Source organism: Onychostoma macrolepis, chromosome 20, assembly GCF_012432095.1.
Source record: "Onychostoma macrolepis isolate SWU-2019 chromosome 20, ASM1243209v1, whole genome shotgun sequence".
NCBI classification, from domain to species: domain Eukaryota; kingdom Metazoa; phylum Chordata; class Actinopteri; order Cypriniformes; family Cyprinidae; genus Onychostoma; species Onychostoma macrolepis.
The window spans coordinates 11432017-11451938 of record NC_081174.1 but is presented as its reverse complement, the minus strand read 5'-3'; the positions used below and the strand labels follow the sequence as shown (position 1 = coordinate 11451938).

At 37.0% G+C, this 19922-nt stretch overlaps 3 protein-coding genes across 4 annotated transcripts; 2 read left to right on the top strand and 1 right to left on the bottom strand.

Moving 5' to 3' along the window:
- Positions 1-261: 261 nt before the first annotated feature.
- LOC131527751 (meprin A subunit beta-like) lies at positions 262-4267 on the top strand. Its single transcript, XM_058757056.1, has 9 exons — positions 262-462; positions 744-762; positions 863-922; positions 1008-1051; positions 1354-1432; positions 1578-1695; positions 1901-2079; positions 2215-2433; positions 2605-4267. The coding sequence occupies exons 1-9, from the start codon at positions 406-408 to the stop codon at positions 2832-2834; spliced, it is 1005 nt and encodes a 334-aa protein (XP_058613039.1). The 5' UTR covers positions 262-405; the 3' UTR covers positions 2835-4267.
- Positions 4268-5564: 1297 nt separating this feature from the next.
- On the bottom strand, positions 5565-13499 carry LOC131527743 (maternal DNA replication licensing factor mcm3-like). The gene is given in 19 exon segments (XM_058757048.1): positions 5565-5815; positions 7003-7165; positions 7416-7491; positions 7687-7784; positions 7863-7954; positions 8667-8807; positions 8912-9062; positions 9164-9290; positions 9802-9976; positions 10089-10297; positions 10545-10676; positions 11099-11252; positions 11434-11542; positions 11619-11857; positions 12391-12521; positions 12775-12983; positions 13090-13202; positions 13302-13327; positions 13330-13499. Coding segments are annotated over 19 exon segments (2487 nt in total). The 5' UTR covers positions 13373-13499; the 3' UTR covers positions 5565-5716.
- A 1837-nt stretch (positions 13500-15336) lies between these two features.
- Positions 15337-18601, top strand: si:ch211-191a24.4 (uncharacterized protein LOC100150331 homolog). 2 transcript variants are annotated; one of them, XM_058757062.1, is made up of 4 exons: positions 15337-15587; positions 16112-16238; positions 16331-16437; positions 17708-18598. In XM_058757062.1, the coding sequence occupies exons 2-4, from the start codon at positions 16114-16116 to the stop codon at positions 18361-18363; spliced, it is 888 nt and encodes a 295-aa protein (XP_058613045.1). In that variant the 5' UTR covers positions 15337-15587; positions 16112-16113; the 3' UTR covers positions 18364-18598. The 2 variants fall into 2 exon arrangements, with proteins under 2 accessions (XP_058613045.1, XP_058613046.1); XM_058757063.1 differs by lacking the exon at positions 15337-15587 and having other exon boundaries at positions 17708-18601.
- The last annotated feature ends 1321 nt before the right edge of the window (positions 18602-19922 follow it).

Genomic DNA, 19922 nt, shown 5'->3' with positions numbered 1-19922 from the left:
AAACAGTATTTGTTTTTATAAGCTGTTTGGACTCTCATTATGACAGCACACATTCACTGCAGAGGATCCATTGGTGAGCAAGTGATGTAATGCTAAATTTCTCCAAATCTGTCCTTGTGAAGATATAAACTCATCCATATCTTGGATGGCTTGAGGGTGAGTAAATCTTCAGCAAATTTTCATGTTGGGTGAACTATTCCTTTAAACTCCTAAGTCTTAGCCAAATCATTATCAGTAATTACTTTTATCATGTCTGATAAAATCTTGTTGACCATCAGTGTAATAATCATATACTAATAAATCATATACTATCAGGTACAGGCTCTTATCATTGCAGACTAAGCTCTTTTGTTCTATAAATTGGTTAATACACAATGCACTGATGTTCTGAAGAGTGAAGTTCTCATGGCGTCTCTCCATACATTGCTGATTCTGTGTGTATGTGCCACAGCCCTGTGTTTGGTGAGTGTAGAATTCAGATGTTATAGAAACAAAAATTTTGTGATCATGTGTTGATTAATATAGTACTAAACAAAAGCAACTGATCATATGTTGAAGCAAAACTAACACAGTTGTTATAGTAAAATGTTATTGCCTTTTTCAAGACAAAATTAGTTTATGATGAAACAGTTTGTGGTTATTTCATGATAGCAGGTTATACAATATCATAGCTTGCACTGTAATAGTTTGTTGATGTAAATGTGCACCTATGACACTTATTCAAATGTTTTTTTTTTCCAAAGCCAACATCTTCATTGACAGGTGAGTCGTAACAATCACATCATTTTAATAACGATGTATTCATATGATGTAGTGATTTTATATATTATGCTCTGAATTTGACTTTTTTTTTTTTTGATAGGCAATACAGAGATTGATGTGGATAATGGAAAAGACCAGGATATATTTGATATAAATGAAGGTTTGTGGACACATTAATATCATGTCTTAAATCTGTAGCATAATTTCTGTAACAGTTTTGCATTAACTTCTGTCTTTTTCAATAGCGGCAGGACTTGACCTGGTGGAAGGAGACATTCTGTTAAATGAGGTCAGTGCTTTCTTTGAGCAAATTCTCAAGCCACTTTCCACAAACGGTACAAACTAGGGCCTGAATCTCTGGGCTTAAAAAATAATAAAATAATTTTTAGGACATTCTTAACCTTCAGAAAATGTCAACAGTAACATCAAACTAAAGTGTAAATAATACAGTTTAAAAGTTTTCAGGCACAAAACATCACAAACAACTAAATAATAAACTTATTCAAACAAAACAAAATAAAATAAAACAAAACCGTTGCAAGTTACAGGGTTGCAAATAAGCTAAATCCATGTTTGGTTTATATTTAACAGGGAGAAGGCAGAAACGCTATTCTGGGTGAAGAGTATCGCTGGCCGACCACTGTGCCATATGTCCTAGACAGCAGCCTTGGTCTGTGAATATATAATAATTGATTCAGTTTAGTTGTTCAATTCGGTTATTCAAATTCTTACTTAATATATACTTAATATATGCTCCAAATTGCTCCCTCCCCGTCTTCTTTCTCTCTCTCTCTCTCCCTTTCTCTCTTTAATAGAAATCAATGCCAAAGGTGTGATACTGAAATCATTTGAGCAATACAGACTCAAGACCTGTATTGACTTCAAAGCCTGGGATGGAGAGCCAAACTACATTTTCGTATTTAAAGGCAGTGGGTAAGAAAACTTCAAAAACATTATTTTATTTTAAACATTATTTTAATATTGCCATGCTCCATGCTCATTTAAGTTATTGAAAAGTTAGTAATTTTAATTTATTTTAAATTAGACTAATAATGACAACATGTTAGACCTTTTCAGACATGTGCAAACATTGGGCCTTTCTTGCATTGACTGTCAGGATGTTTTTATGTTCAATCAGATGTTTCTCAAAGGTGGGGAATCGAAAGATGGGGAAACAAGAGTTGTCAATTGGTGCAAACTGTGACCGTTTAGGAACAGTGGAGCACGAGTTTCTGCATGCGCTGGGTTTTTGGCACGAGCAGTCCCGATCTGACAGAGACGACTACGTCACCATCATGTGGGACCAGATTAAAGAGGGTAACTATTGAATTCTTAAATACACGCATCAATAATAACATGATTCTGTCTTTCCAAACTCCTAAAATCTATATTCTAATATTAAATACACACCTGTTTGTTTATTAACTGTTTTGCCGTTCGTTTCTCACTTAGGTAAAGAGCACAACTTTAATTCATATGATGAAACGGTGTCAAGCTCTCTCGGTGTGCCCTATGATTATGGTTCAGTCATGCACTACAGTAAGACATCCTTCAGCAAAGGTAGTGAGCCAACCATCGTTACCAAAATACCAGAATTCTTGGATGTGATTGGTCAACGCATGGAGTTTAGTGACAGTGACCTGCTCAAGCTGAACCGGCTATACAATTGTTGTAAGTTTATGATTAAGCACTTTCTGTAGAAGACTCGACTGAATAATCCTCCATTAATTTTGTATAAATATATTGACATTAGTTTGACTGAAATGATAAAGACTGCTTGCTCAACTAATACTTTGCTTCTATCACTCACCCTCACCTAAACATTTTTCATAATTCGTCCAGCTACAGCCTCAACTTTTCTGGACTCTTGCCAGTTTGAGGAGCCGAATATCTGTGGTATGATCCAGGGTGATGGTGGAAATGCCAAGTGGGCTCGTGTACAAAGGGTAGAGGGCGGTCCACAGACGGACTACACCAACCTGGGTCAATGTCAAGGTATAAACACCCCTAATCACAAAAGCAGGATTCATCCTAGTTTTGCATTTATTTACAATGAAAAGTGCCATTTTTGAGCCACATGATCGCTGGAAATAAAACTTCATGCAAATGAGAAGTGAACTTCGCAATCGTGTTTCCTTTTACGCAACTTCGTGCTGGGTGGCCCTGCCTATTGTGAAATCTCATTGGCCCTAAATCCACATAACCTCAAATATATTTGGTTGTGATGCATCCAAAAATCGCACACCGTTTAGTATGTAAAACATTTGACTGGAAACTGTTAAGAAATGATTTTCTTATTTTTCTCTGTATGAAATTTGGAGATACTACATCCACTCCCTTACCACTGTCACTTCACAGCCATTCACAAATCTTCTCCTGTGGCCCCATGGGATAGTAAAGTTTCATCAAACTTTTACTGTAAATTCAGACACACTACTTTTTTCACATTGTTTTCATCTACTACGTAGTAGGGAAGTAGGCATATTCAGACAGAAGGATAGAGTCACATCAAGCAGGAGTGTCATGTGTGCAATACTGAACTTTTTCACAAAGCTAATATTTTAGCAAAATTTACACCAACTGCAAAAGAAAAAAAAAACTGCTATTGCATTTCCATTACTTTACAAATGAGGAAACTAAATACAGAGAGATAAGTATACAGAGAAATGTCAAACTTTATAGTCACTTTCTCAGCACCGTATTAGAAACTTCCTCACAAATCGCAGAGTTGACTATTATTTGCATTTGTTTGCCAAGGTAATTTAACTCAAAGTATAGTGTTATGAACGTACATTATTATATGATTTTTTTTTTTTAAGATTTTTTTTTTTTCCCCAATTAATTTTATTTAACTATTGTGACCCTATTGTGAAAATGTGTCATTGCAGTCTTACCGCATCATACCACGTTAGGCCAAAGACTCTCTTAAAGGGATAGTTCACCCAAAAATGAAAATCCTGTCATTAATTACTCACCCTCATGTTGTTCCAAACCCGTAAGGCCTTTGTCCATCGCTGGAACACAAATTAAGACATTTTTGATGAAATCCAAGAGTTTTCTGATCCTGTATAGACAGCAACTTAATAACCATGTTCAGGGCCCAGAAAGATAGTAAGGACATTGTTAAAATAGTCCATGTTCTCTTAGTTCACAGTCTGTATTTTCTGATTGCAAGTCATCCTCTCTGTTGAAATCAGACAATCTGGCATTATACCTGTAAGTGAAGTTGTAACATTACCAGTAAATTGCCGGAATGATGCTGTGTGTGAACGCAGAATGAAGATTACCGTTATGAGCATGTACGAGCTCAGAACGCACTGATCTGGGCCAGTCTACAGCCATTGAAATTCAGTGGCTCTGGGCCAATCATAACATTCTGACGCAAATTAAGCATTTACTCCATGCTGTGTAGCTCAGTTTGAAGTCATCTAATTCGATGTCTCTGGACCAAAATGCTGCATGAATGGGAATGTTTGACACAAAAATGAAAACATCAACAAAAACGCTGACTGCATATACCCTTCCATGTTTACACACAACACCAGGAGGCACACATTTCTGGTTAATGATGTCACAATTTACCAGTAATTTGAAACTGATGTGTGAATGGTGCTTTACTGGTAAAAACAATGGTACTCTCGTGAAAGCACGTTGAGGACTGTCATGAAAGAAGAAATTATTTAAAAAAAGTAATTATTTTTGTTTTGTTTGTGCACAAAAAGTATTCTTGTATCTTCATAAAATTAAATGAACCACTGATGTCACATGGACTATTTTAACGATGTCCTTACTACCTTCTGGGCCTTGAACATGTCAGTTGCTTAGCTGTCTATGAGGGTCAGAAAGCTCTTGGATTTCATCAAAAATATCTTAATTTGTGTTCTGACGATGAACGAAGGTCTTACAGGTTTGGAACGACATGAGGGTGAGTAATTAATGACAATTTTAATTTTTGTGTGAACTATTTCTTTAAAAAGGGTGGTGTCACATGGAAGACTATTTGTTTAATTTTGTCTGTTCGTTGTTATATCACCTCTGTGTAAAAAGTTAAATAAATCATAGTCAATAATCCTGCATTGATAACTGTTTTATGATATTATGGTGGCACTTTGGTCTTCATGATAAACATTGTACTGATACTATAAGGAAATACTCTTTGAACTTCTCTAGACATTTCTTGTCAAGGATTGTTATGACATGCAAAATGATCTTTAAACTCAATAATAAGGTCCAAAGAGAAAGCGAGAAGACTGGCTTAATACCTGATTATCTAATAAAGTTTATATATCCACAGGGGTTGGGTTTTTCATGCATTTCAGCACAGCCACAGGAACCCAGGGTGACAAGGCTTACCTGGAAAGTCGCCTCTTTTACCCCAAAAGACGCTCCCAATGCCTGCAGTTCTATCACTACAACAGCGGGGGCGTCGATGACCAGCTAAACATCTGGGTGCGTGAATACACCACTAAAAACCCCAAAGGAGCCCTGAGACTCATTCAGAAGATCAGTGGTAATAATTATTTATGTTTAAAACACCAATAGATAAATCATTTTAGCCTATGGGTAACTTATACTTGTACAACCTAGGTGGACGTCAAGGCTCCTGGGAACTGTACCATGTTACACTAAATGTCTCTGATAAATTCAGAGTAGTGTTTGAAGGAGTTAAAGGAAGAGACACATCAAAGGGTGGTCTGTCTCTGGATGACATCAACCTCTCAGAGACCCAGTGTCCTCAATACACTTGGCGCATTCGTGATTTTACCAGGCTTCTTGCTACAACCCCTGCCGGTACCAAAACCTACAGCCCCCGCTTCCTATCCCCAGATGGTTACTCATTTCAGATTGGTTTGTACATTAATGGCTTGAAGGATAGTCCAGATATAATGGCAATCTACCTCCACCTGACCTCTGGACCCAACGATGACAATCTCCAATGGCCATGTCCGTGGCGTCAGGCATCCATGGAGCTGATGGACCAGAATCCAGACATCCAACACCGCATGAACAACATTAGGATGATCACTACAGATCCAACCAAGACCTCCACTGACTGTAAGACACAAACAAAGTGTTAGGGAGGCATTTTTATGAGCCATTAATGCTGATATGTTAAGCACAGATACTTGGTTACAGATTATGTAGAAATTAAAGTGAATAAAATGTGTTTTATAAATAGCATCTTCTCTCTTTGTGCAGCCATGGGTAATGTTGAGTATTTCTGGGACGACCCACGAAAAGTAGGCAGTCTAGTCACTGACACAGATGGCAGTACATTCTACCGGGGGCCAGGCTCCGGTACGAGCAGTTACATCACACATGATCGTCTGAAGAGTCGAAGCTTCATTAAAGGAGATGATGTCATTTTCCTCCTCTCCCTTGAAGGTTTGCCGTTTTTATTCCATACCAGTGAAATTCTTATGAAATATGACAAGAGTTTTAACTTTCAACTTCAATGATAGATGTGACTGGACTTTTGGAGATTCAGACTAGGAGACCAGAAATCCGAGACCTGCAATTAGAGATTGATGACGCCACTGGAAGCTCTACTGCAACAGTGGCAATAAGTGTCTTTGTGGCAGCTACCATGTTCCTAGGTCTTGCTGTGGGCGCAATGTTCTACATGCAGAGGAGGAGGAGACCGATAGAAAGAGATGGAGAGGTTGAGCCAGAGAGGACAGATGGTTGTATGTTTCCACATACCACTTTTCTCCTCCTACACTAGATAATTGTACCATTATTAAACAGTACAGTAACTCCCATTAAACTGATTTTTCTCTTACAGAACCCCAAATGTCCATTTAAAAGGACAGTGGACTAGAAGATCCCCATGACATCTTGCAGGATACATAATGAAGCCCTTAACGGAGAAAAAAAAAAAAAGTATATATGTATATATAGCTGATAAAACTGCTGTACTATTCTCAACAAACTTCTGTTACTAGATTACTAGCACTTCTTGTGTTATTTGCCTTAAGATGAGTTGCTTTTTGTATTCTCATTTGTAAGTTGCTTTGGATAGAAGCTTCGGCTAAATGATTAAATGTAAAAAAAAAATAAAAGCACTTGATCAAAAAAAGTACTCAACCATTATTGCTCACACAGTTTATTAGTGGTATGTTGTAGTCTGTAACAAAATGCTGGCATGTTATAAATAATTGCAATGTAATTTACATTCCTGAATTTTCAAAGGATGCAGCTGTTCTAAATGAGAAACACCACATTCTCTGAGACCATGACCTGGTTGTCATCCTGCATGCGCTCCAGCAGAAGGTTGATCTCGTTCTGGTCAAACTCCTCGTCCTGGCCTTTGTTAATGTGAGTAAGAAGATCAGGCACTGCCACAGACTGAGACCGGGTCACCTTAAAGGCCTTCAGTAGAGCCGCCTTGAAGACTTTCAATCTAAACATGTCAAGTCAAAAAATCAGGTCACACTGTTAAATCAGTCTCCATATCTAATGTGCAGTAAGATTAAGGAATTGACTCAAACAAAGAAATAAAAAAAAAATAAAAAAGGAACGTGACAGAAAAAAATAAATTCCAGACCAGTCCATCATTGTAGCACAAGTATTGGAGGAATAATGCAGGAAAATTCACAGTATTGACACAAGCCAGAATCTATTATCTGATAATGAAGAGAACTCTGTTGTACCGGTCCTGACTGATGTCAGCCTTCTTCCTTTGACTGCTTCTCTGAGATACTGGCCTGCTCTTCTGACTTGGTTGAGCTGTCAACAACACCACCACCACATTTAAGACAACATCACAGTGGCACTTAATATATTCAAAATATTAAAATTAAAAAAAAAAAAAAAAAAAAAAAGCTACCAAGTTTGTTAAATTGACTTTAGTAAAGCAATGGACAGAACCTGTATTGATTAAGCATAGCTTACTGAGAAATCAAAGTGAATGAGTTGACATACTGTTTTCATCTTCTGTGAAATTGTAAGGGTCAGAGTCCTCTCCTTCTTGGGTCATTTCCACATCGTCATCAACATCTTTAGAGATGCGAGAACGCTTCCTGTAGACAGAGTCAGCTCACACCTGCCACTTCAAACACTCGATTTAACTGTTGGGTTAACCTCCCTTTCACACTCACCTTAGGTTCCTTTGACTCTCTGTATCTTGGCTCTGAGAGACGTCTATCTCAGAGTCCTCAGGCACCTTCCTCTTCTTATCCTTCTCCAGAATCTAGAGTCATGCCAAATTACATTAGACACTGTAAAAAATGACCGTGATCTTAACGGTAAAAAACTGTGAAAATGCTACAGTAAAAACCTGTTAAATGGTTAACGGTAAGTTCCTGTAAAATTTACAGGGAAAAAACGTAAACTGACCTTCCCAGAATTCCCTGTGTTGCATTTCAAATTTTGTTTGAATTTGATGTTTTTTCTTTGAAATAACTATGTTTCCTTTTAGTTTTTTCTTATCAGTTATGTTTATTAGGGTTGTATGTTACATCTAATGTTGTTAAATTAATGTTTACTGCATATTTCAGTTTAATGAGTCTTACCATGATGGTGTTTAGTGCTTGTGTGAATGACACTGTGCACCTTCTACACATGTTATCATTTAAAAGCTGCTTGTGATGGGCTTTGGTTCATCATGTGACTCATCACCACCTGCATTTGGTGGTTATCAGTGTATTTCAAAGGTACAAAACAGACTTCTGTACTTCAATAGGTTGGTATATTAACATTATATCAGTTAATGAAATTACGGTATTTAACTGTAAATTTAAGTTAAACCCGTAATTCCTAAAATGTTGTTACTGTAGAATTCCAGCAACCACAGCTGCTAGTTTTGTACCATAAACTATACGGATGTTTTTTTGTTTTTTTTATAGTGCACAAAAGACATAAGTGAATAAGAGTTTCAGTTCTGGATGTGAATGATTGCATGCCTTTTTGAAATAAGCAAACTGCATGAGTTCAAGTGCAGCTTCTGCATCTCCCAGATCGATGGTTTTACTCATGCGGGCCTTGGCGTGAGCTGTAGACAATCTAATCATGGTCTCCAGAGCTCGAGCGGTCACAGGCATCGTCTGTGGGAATGGTTACAGTCAGTCTAAATTAAACCAAGCAATTCAAGAGCAACAATATCATGAAAAGCACCCAAGATTTTACACTTTAAATGGGCTCTACAGACCCTGGCGGAGTCACTGTTGACTTGGTCATGGCTCCGGAGTCTGGAATACTCCTCTGCTATGTAGTCCGATGCCTCCTGTGTCAGGACTGGCTTCACCAGCTTAGCGACGTGGATGTACTTCCTGATGAACTCCATGGTAACAACCTTCTCCCTTTAAAGTGTTTAAAAGGATAAATCACAGAAGCCCAATGAATTATGGTAGGTTGGCTTTCTAAGAAACAAAGTAGATTTTAAATCAAAGTGAAGAAACACCTTTTCTTCCTGTGGCCATGCAGGATATTATCTTTTTTCTCATAGATCTGTAGCTCCTGCTCGGCTGCTTCTGTGATGTTCGGGTCCTCAGTGGCAAACACATCTACTGTACTCCCCAGTGGCATTGCTGTTGATACAGACATGACAGAATGAGAGCAACAGCTGACTAAAGCTTCTGAAGCTGAAAACTGAATAACATGGAAATGGTCTACATCAGCGGGTCTCAAACTGTGGTCAGAAGCAATCCAAGATGTCCACAGGTTGGTAGTTTTAATAAAATATTTCTTATTATAAAATGTACATTTGAAAAAAAATGTTTTGCTTCTTAAATATTAAATGTGGAAACGAGTGATAATTTTCTTTCAGGAAAAATGGTTTTACTGATTAATTCAGTGTGTCCTTGTTGAATAAAAGTGTTAAAAAAAAGCAGTAAAAACTGTTTAACAGTCAAAAAAAATGTCGAGCAACAAATATGAATAAAGGCACCCCCTCCCCAACCTCGCCATCTATCTATGCATGAAGTATAAAAACTTATTCTGTTTCACTTTTAAAACGGTCCACCACCGAAAACAAAGTTCAGCAACCACTGATCTACTGTGCAAACAGTTTGTGTTTTGACCAGCAGATGTCAGCCTCACCTGTTCCCTCCGGCTCTCCTGGTGCTCTGTAGCGATGCATACGCAGCACATGCTCCGAGATCTCCCGATCGCTGTCTGCATCCATCTGATCCAGAACTATGAACAGCAGATCAAATCGGGAAAGCAAGGAATCCTGGAGTCCGATGTTCTCCATTGGGGTCTTATACTGGTCATACTGGGTGAAGAATACACTAGGATTAATAATAAAAAAATTAAATTAAATAAAAAAAAAACACCAAGCAAATTATCCCTGAATTTTACCAGTCAAGCCAATAATAAATACATACCCTTCCATACACTGGGTTGGCAGCAGCTAATACGCTGCAGCGAGCATTAAGCCGTGCCTGAATCCCAGCTTTGGAAATGGTGACTCTACCCTGTTCCATCACCTCATGGATGGCTGTTCGGTCCATGTCAGACATCTTATCAAATTCATCAATGCACACCACACCTCTGTCAGCGAGCACCATGGCTCCTGCCTCCAAACGACGCTCACCTGGATTAGCCAGAGGATAAAATATACTAAACTTATCATGCAAAATTAAGATAACGTTGTCAGATTTTAGACGTTAAAAAAAAAAAGGGGGTTGCATAGGTTGGATACTTATATGAATATAAAATAACTGCCCAGGGGCATTTCCAGCATAGACACAGAGTGAAATGACTTGTCATAAACAGACTTTTTGCTATAAAATGGTTGCATTTTTGGGTGTATACTTCTCATCACATGTTAAAAGTGTTACCCGTCTCCTGATCAGTCGTGACCGCAGCTGTCAGCCCAACCCCAGACGAGCCTCGTCCAGTGGTGGGAATTGCTCTTGGTGCAGTGAACAAAACATACCGCAGCAACTGAGACTTCGCTACTGAAGGATCACCTGAAATCAGTCAAATGTGCAGTGTTTGTTTCCATAGGTCCAAAAATTACTTGTAAAAAATTTGAAATTTAGATTAAATATAGATTAAATGTATATAAATAAAGTATAAAGTAACCATAATACAAGTATTTATATATTCTCTCACACACACACACACACACACACAATTATACATAACTATATAGATTAACCTTAAATAGGATTACATTTCTATAAATGGAGATTAAATTTAATGGATTAAATGCACCGAGGCTCAACATTCAAGATAGATAGACAGATAGATACTGATATAGGACAAGAAACATGTACATTTATAACCCATAAATAAATAGTTACCTGAAATGGCACCAGAGAACAAGTCCAGATTTTAGATAAATGATATATTATACATTTTTACAAAACCATGACGTTTATAACCTTACCTATGAGCAGAATATTTATGTCTCCTCTGATGCGTGTTCCATTCTCCAGGTTGGTCTCATTGCCTCCCAACAGCAGACACAGAATAGCCTTCTTTATGTACTCGTGGCCATGAATACTGGGAGCTAAAGAACGACTCAGTTGCTCAAAGACGTCCTGAAACATACCAATACTCTTACTTCGCATAGCAACGATGAAACAGATCAAAGCTGCATTTCTCAAAAGCATCATACACCTTAATACCTTGTAGAAACCATTGGGACCAGTTTATCAATAATTGCAGCCAAGTTTAGAATAAAATCACTCATTAAATAAAGATGTTTGCGCCTCTTCTTACTTTAGCATGAGCCTTGCAAAACTTCTTTATCTTGGCAACATCATCTGCAGAGAACGTCGGCACAATCTCCTTACTCATAAGCTTCACATTGTTAGCCAACAGGATTGTTCTGCAGAGAATCACAGACTCATCTGAGGACATGCCATTGCAGTCCTGATCTCAGGACAGAGTTCAGATATACACACCTGAAGGTCCCAGAGGTGAAGCCACCCTGTTTCGCAGGCAAACAACGGTAGACCCCTACAATCTGCACACGGTCACCTGGTTTCACCCGGTCAACAAGGTCATCGTTCGCAATGATGTCGACAGAACGTGGCAGCTGTCCAGCAGGGGCTTTCTCTGGCATCTCCTGAATGGTCAGTGTTTGGTGGTCCTTATAGCAGCACAGCCCAAACTCTGTCTCCAGGGGATTGTTTTCTTCATCCTACACATGCAAAATTTATTTCATGATTCTTAACATTCTTAATAATAAATCAGTGGTCAACAAGGTATGGTTATTGGGATTTTTCCCAAGTAGAACATTCTCCTGGATCAACATCCATATTTCCGTGACAGGAATGTTACAGGACCAGCAAGAGAGGATGATATAGGAATGTCTTCTCACGCACACACACAAATAAATTATTATTTTTTAACAGAAAATTAAATATTTACTCAAATTAAAGCATTTACTTTGTTCAATAAATACAATTAATAGTTTAATCAATTAAATACATAAATGTAACTACATTTAAATTGTTAGGTTAATATACAAAAGAAAAATAAATAGTTATAAACAATTAATTTAAATACATTTAATTAATACATTTGTTACATAAATATTCATGTAACTAAAATGAAATTTCATTAAATTGCTAAATAACATTTTACATTTACATTACACGTTACATTTTATAAAGAAAGTTTAAGTTAAAAAAAAAAATAAAATAGAAAATAAAAACATTAAATATAACTCACTTTAGTTGGATAGATGGCACTGGAAGGAAAAGCGTCCAATGAGGTAAGATCAGTGTATTTTCGTTCCAGGGTTTTCTTGGTGGCTGGACAATAGTGGACACTACGCATAATTTTTGGCCTGACCAAGGAACCTACAGATCAAAATTACAAGTTAGAAATGACAACGCATAATTCATAATGACAATTAAGGTGGAGTAAACATCACATTATAATTGTGCGTATCAACAGCTTAGACCTACATATATTAATCTAAAAATCAGGGCCTGAAATTCTGAACGAAGTTGTACTATTTTTAACTGTGTGAAATTACAAGCCTTAAAAACTTATGAGCAATGATAATTTGTAAAAAAAAAAGAAAAAGAAAAAGTTGTAAATCCTACTCACATTTGGTCACAATGCCTTCCACACACACAAGGTTTCCCAGAAAGCGTGCACTTAGAGTACGTGGAGAGACATGTTTGTTCCCAAAGCTGCCCTCAAAACCAACATGGAACTCTTCAAACTGCTTGGCGTAAGTGGTGTCTATTGAAGCCACAAGATCCTTTAGGGCTTTTTGGAACGCCACCAACTCAGCAAAAGCATTATTCAGTAATCTGTTGAAAAGAGACCATTAATCAGATGAGCTTCAAGGACAAACTCATAGACAAAGTACTTCATGATACAAGACAACTGTGGGAAGGCTCAAAATAAAATACTTACTCTTTAGCTCTTTTTTCACTTTTTCTTCTCAGGTCGTTAATGTTTACAATAAGACGACACCGGCCGTCAGACACCATACTCCTGACCTTTTCATGATAAATGCCTTGGTCTTGCTGTAAACAACAAAAACGGCATTCAGTGCAGAGACGGAAAGGGTGTTTACACAAACCAACTGACCTACATAAAACCAAAAGAAAAAGAAAATAATTCACATCGTCATCCAGAAAGTCCAGGTACTCCTCTGAGACTCTCTCAGCTCAAGGTCCTCTAACCCAGTATCCATTTCCACAAAACCAGTGTCAGCATGTGAATTAGCCTACTATAAACTATAATATCAAATCATTTGCAGTTAAACATTACAAATCAAAGAAACAGACATGAATCACAACCAAACGTCTGTCTTTGAAAACCAGGTGCCTACAAATCAATTATGTTAATTAGACTCATTAAGCTATTTGGAGCTAGTGATTATCAGTTATACAGCCACAGGGACCTGCATCCATTTAACTGTTGAAAATAAAAATTAATTCAATATAAATGTCTTCTCTTCCTGGACACAATAAGTAAAAGCTATTTATCTCCTTAAAGTGAACTGCTTTCTTGAAAGGACAATGGAAGAGAGGAATGTGACCCTTGTAAAATGTCAAGTCGCATGCAGTAGCCTAGTGTATCTTTTTCTAATGAAACAACCCCCACAGTATTAATTTATTATTTTATACTGTATTTGACAAAAGAGACATCTGAGACATTTACATGCTATCACAATACGAACCCATAAATAAAGATGTTACAGTGTCTCTGTCTGACAATGAACTACAGAGTTTATTTCGTGCTGCGGGATGTTTACAGTTGACAGTGTCACATAGTTGCATAATCCGCATATAAATTACCTAATTTTCTTTTATAAGCACATTCCAGGAGGTAGGAGCCTCGGGCGACAGCACATGTCAAGTGCTTCGTTTGTAAGCGATTTAACCAGCGTTTTAAACAAATGAATCTTCCTTCGTTCTGGTTGACATTGCATTTAAAAGTGCGAGCTGTGGAGACACATTTTATTGGTTGCACCTGAACACGCCCTCTTGAAGCAAAGCAACGTGTCTCGTCCATATAAATATATCTTGGGATGCCGTTCGTTGTTTATATAATATATCGTTGGCATTGTGGAGAAACGTTTATGATGTGAATAACTAGTGTTGGACGCTTTAGAAACACTGCATAGCTTCGAAATATTGTTCGAATCAGTTATTCGGAGCTTGAGTCAAACTCGCCAAATCACGTGATTCACTTCAAAATCCCGATGGTTCGCGCTAGATTCGCTTTGCTGAAAGCATTAATGCTAGGGGTGTGAATCTGCACTGGTTTCACGATTCAATTCGATTATTATATCACGATTATCAAATTTATTTTGTGCATTTTTATTAAATTAGCCTATATAAGCAGGCTACTTTTAAAATTAATTATGTTAGTTAATTAATTAATTGATTAATATATAATTAATTATTGTTAAGAATTAAAAGTAAATATAGCTTCAAAACCTATAAGAAAATATAAAGTAATAAAGGGGGGAAAGACAATTACAAGTGATAAACAAAAAGCTCTTTCAGTATCTGGGAGTGCTTTAATCAAATGTCAATAAGGCTGAGGAAAAAAGAAAAACCCATAACTATGATTATCTGTAAACTTTGGATACTAAATAAGTATCCTCAGCCTTATTGACATGATTATTAGGCCTACTGATGAGATAATAGACACTGGCAGCTTTAATAGACTGCATTCACACTAATGCACAGATCTATTTACACATATCAGATGTTCTGAAAACACACTGACAGTGTTTAAATCATACAAGTAGATGCAAGTGCATTTAACCGCAGCCGCGAGCTTCAGGACAATCAAACACAAAGGGCACGCGATCTGTCAGTAGGTGAGTTTCGTGCATCTAATACTACTGCATCCCAAACGGCAGAAATTGTTTCAGTTGACTGTGTTTATAAGGAATCGTTTGTGCCAATGATACAATGACTCGAGTAATTCATAAAAAAAAGACACCCATTGCCATCTACTGGCGCAATGAAGTACTCAGAGATTCACATAACAAATCAATGAATGAATCTTTTTAGTGAACTGATTCAAAAGTAGCGAGTCGCTGGAATGAATCAAACACTATGTTCTCTCCTCACTGACGTAAGTTTAGAGACAAAACAGAGCCACACTTCTGTTGCGGACACAAGTCTGTGATCTCAGACTGCAATCTGCCGTGACCCTTGCTCCCGTTATCACGGATTGGATCATTTAGTACAGCGAATAAACGACCAAAAAACGCGGTTTGACTGCATTTGGTTGCCGTGTCTGTCACCTGCTTATCACAGGTCCTCAACCCCACCCATTCTGTAGGTAATGATCGCGAGATTTCACTGACGGTGTTCGGTCAAATTCTCATGTCTGCGGAGTTTTGATTAGGAAAAACAAAACAAATGTGATCGACGTCTATTAAGCAGGTACGCTGTGTTTGTTCAGTGTGTTTAGAAACATTATTTGATATATGTGTTAAGAAAAAACGAAAGCTTAATGTTTGGGCTGAAGTCAACTGAAACAAGAGACAAGTGAAACTTATTTAACGTTACCGATACTAAGGCGCAGGTTGCTTTGGGTTAATGTGATTGTGATAATGATATAATTGACAGATTTGTTTTTTTAAAATACAAGCTTATTTACTGAAAAATGTTTGCTGTATTGTTAATGATGGATAATTATAGACATTTTACTCTATAAACCCATAGTCTACGGAACTCTGGATGTTACGGTGAGTTTGTGCACAGATAAATCAAACTTATAAGCTATAATGTATATAGTTAATATATTCATAAAATGTATGTAAATAAATGTCATTAATGAAAAGCATTACATCCCTTTTTATATTGGGGTCCCTGGGTCGCCTCAAAGTAAGGGTCCCTGGTTCTGTAAGATGTAAAAACATATTCTATAAACGCATAATACACCAAAGCATATTTCCCTCACGAAGCAATGAGCCAGCCGCCCAGAAACCATCGTCCGCAGAGAGAGAGAAATGGGGGACACGATAGTGAGAGGCGAGACCGAGAGCCCCGCAGCCGTCGAGACAATCCTAGTGACCGATCAAGCAGTGAGAGGTGAGACGACATTCTGCCTGTTCAAATAAACAACAACATACACATTTAAACCGGAATTTGTTTTTCATCTTTTATAATTGTATCTGACCCAGGTCATCTAGCCAGCCACCGTACTACCCCAGAGGTTCTCAGAGACATGTGAGGAGCGCTCCTCGAGAGCACCGGGAGTCAAAGTGCTCTCACATCTGTTCCAGGAGAGGTAGGCATTCACAGACGGACGTAACTATGGGTGGGAGATGAATGTTGTTAGACTGAAAGACAAACGCTGCTGGAATTATTTATCCAAACAAATACGTAAAAATGTCTGAAACCAGTTTCAGGTAATTCTCTGAATTTGGGTGTCAGTACTGGGATCATGTTTTTTCAAACATGCCCTCACACAGGTCTGGTTTCAGTCTAGCTCAGGTCACACCTTCTGACACGACACAATGTATTTTACCCCTCTTCCTCCTTTCTCCTGGTCTAACCGGTTTAGCTTTTTTAAGCTTGTTGATACCAATCTTTTATTTACAAACCATGAGAGATATGTAACATTTTTTTCTCATTCTTGCAACACATGGACCAGGAATAGCATATGCAGTTTATTACTATTTATGTGTATTACCGTAGTCCAATTTTATTTTAATATATTAAAAATGTTTTTCACTTGCTGTTATGTTAGCAGGTGACCTGTATTTGCATGCTTGTATAAACAAAACTTCATAAAATGGTGCACATACATGACAGTTTGCTTTTCTTTCACACACTTAAAAACTGTCGGTAATTTAAGGGCACTTACAGATATATTGATTGTCTTTTTAGGAGTAAGGAGGTTTTATATAGTAGTTCTCATCCCTTTTGACTTGAAAGTCCCACCATTTTCCAACACGATATTTGAAGGCCCTCATATTTCCTCTTGTATTTCTACTTCTTGTTTTCGAACTGTTTTATTAACAGAATCTGGGGTGTTTGTATATTAAATTAAATTAAATTAATTAAACAAGATTAATTATGTGATTCAGTGAGGTTTAAGATTCTAATTCTGTATGTATTTTATAGAGAAAAAAAAATACTTATTGAGGAATAAAAACTTTAATTTTACATTTTTAAAAAATACATAAAAAAGGATTACTTAAAATGTATAATTTTAAGTCAAATAGAGATTTAAAAAAAAAGAAGAAAAAAGAGTAAAATATAATTTTGCAACAACAACAACAAATTCTCCTTCCTTGCAACTTTTAAATGATAGAATAGTTTTACTTGTGTTGCATCTTTTTCATCATCAAATTCACCTTTAGCTTGCTTAAAAATGTTACAGCTTAATACAGAGTAAATATTTAAAATATTTATTTGATCAAATTTAACGATGGGCATTCCTCACATGACTGATCATCATATTTGGAAGATTTAGGCATTAAAAAGTTAAGAAACCTCCTGCTCTAAACAAGTTTGCAGTTTCTTAGTTGCATGTGTTTCTGTGTTTGTTTCAGGTATTGTGTTAATATGCGCCGTCCTGACCAATGTGTTGGTGCTCATCTGCGTGGTGTCCGCTCACATGTCGCAGCTGGGCATGTCTGCGCTGGGTATGGGCGGAACGAGCTTCATTGATGCCATCATTCCTTTTGAGGGGGTGGAGCTGCAGCAGGTGCGTGAGCTTGACATGCAGTTCGGACAGCTGAGAGCACCAGGAGTCTATGGTGGTGTGGCCTTCAGCCTCACCTTTGGTGCACTTTCACTCCTATTCATAGTGTCCAGCAGCAAACCCAGCCACATGCTTCCACGGAGGCTCCTGATTGGACAGTTAGCTTTCCAGATCATTGGTGCAGTGGCTTACGTGGTTGCGGTAGGTTTGTATCTGCACTTCGTGATCTCGGTGAACTCAACCGAGGTGTGTGTTCGGCGTGAACGACTGTATGCTCGTAATGGATATACCTGGATGAACTGTAACGTGAATGGTGGGGATGCAGCTGTCGCACTTTTTGGAATTATAACCGCAATTCTGTATGCTGTTGGGACCTTTTTAACGGGACAAACAATCCAGGATGTCAATCATTACTTTAAGGAGCGTGACCGCTATGAAGCTGAACGCAGAGAACAACCCAGAGGTCCTCTGAAAACACCTCTTAATCCTGACACTTATGTCTGAGTTGTGCAGGAAAAATATGGACTCTGGAATGGATGTACATAAACTGGTTTTGTTTTTTACTTTAAAAAAAAAAAAAATGTTTTAGAATTTTTTTTATGCATATTTTTTTTAACGGTTTTCAGTCTTCAGTTCAGTATAGGTTTGATTAAGTTTTTCAATTAATAAACACTGAATAATTCCTGTATATAATAAATTGAAACTGTGGAATTTAGCGTCATAAATAAATAAATAAAAAGCGAATGCAAAAATATATTCACTGTTTTAATGAAAACCCATAATTTTGCCATGGCTTCCCTTATGATTTTACTATTAATTTTTAAAATGGGGTTTTCAGTTCATGAGTACAAGGTCTGTGGTAAACATCACTTGGCATACTTGGACCTTTTGCTCTACTACATAAATTACACACACACACACACCTCAAATGTTCTGATGTGGTTACCTATGCAGGGTTACTCTTGGTATTAAAAGTCTTACTACTCCCTTCCACAATTTAAGGCCTTACAGGTCTTAAGTTGGCACAGAAAGTCATGCCATTAAATGTTGCATGCACTGCAAAAATTAAACATCTTTGTCAGTATTTTTTTTTTTCCAATTCAAGTATCTAAACATCCTTAATAGAAGATAAATTTACTTGAGATGCAATACTTAAGATGTGCGTGTTCAAGATAAATTAAAATAAAACAGATTAAAAAGTTTTTTTTTTTGAGAAATTGAGTTTATTAATCCCTTTGGATTAAGTTGATTTCTCTGAGCCCACTGGCAGGTATTTGCCTTTTTTAATGTACAAATGTTATCCATTCACTTCATTTAGATGAATTTTCCAGAAAACAGGACTAAGAATTTTTAGACATTTGATTTTAGTCAAGCAGTTTATTTTTTAAAATTAATTAAAAGTAATGGAGATTGGTTTGGAAGTCGTGCTGAAAATGTGGCTCGTGTTCTCCTTAAACATTTACGTTTAGAGAACGTTTAATGTGCTGTGTTCTTCTTTGTATTCCTTAAATTTTCTTTAAATGATATTTGAAAGTCTTAAATTTACCTTCATAAACTTGCATAAACCCTGCTATTACAAATATACATTTAAAAAAAAAAAAATAACATAATTACATAATTAACATAACTTTATAGATCAAAATGTCAAAGTATCATTAATTTATATTTACCACAGACCACATTTTACTCATAAATTGAAATACCTCATTATAAAAAACCCTTAGGATAATCTTGATGGAACCCATGGCCCAATTAGTCTTCAGGTTTTGACGTCACAGAATTTGGCTTAGAATGTTTAATAATACTGAAAATTTAGTTCACACAAGATAAAAAATATGAATATTTTAATCTACTCACCATTAAACCTGACTTTCTTCTTTGGAACATAACATTTAGATTTTTTTGTCCAAAAAATGGTCATTGAAGTGATTTCCCAAAAGTATTTCAAATAACTCCTAAGTCATACAGGCTTGGAATGACATGAGAGTGAGTAAGTGATGGCAGATTTTTTTGTCCTTGTTTTAATTATTTTTCTATGACTGATTGTCCAGCAGGGGGCAGCA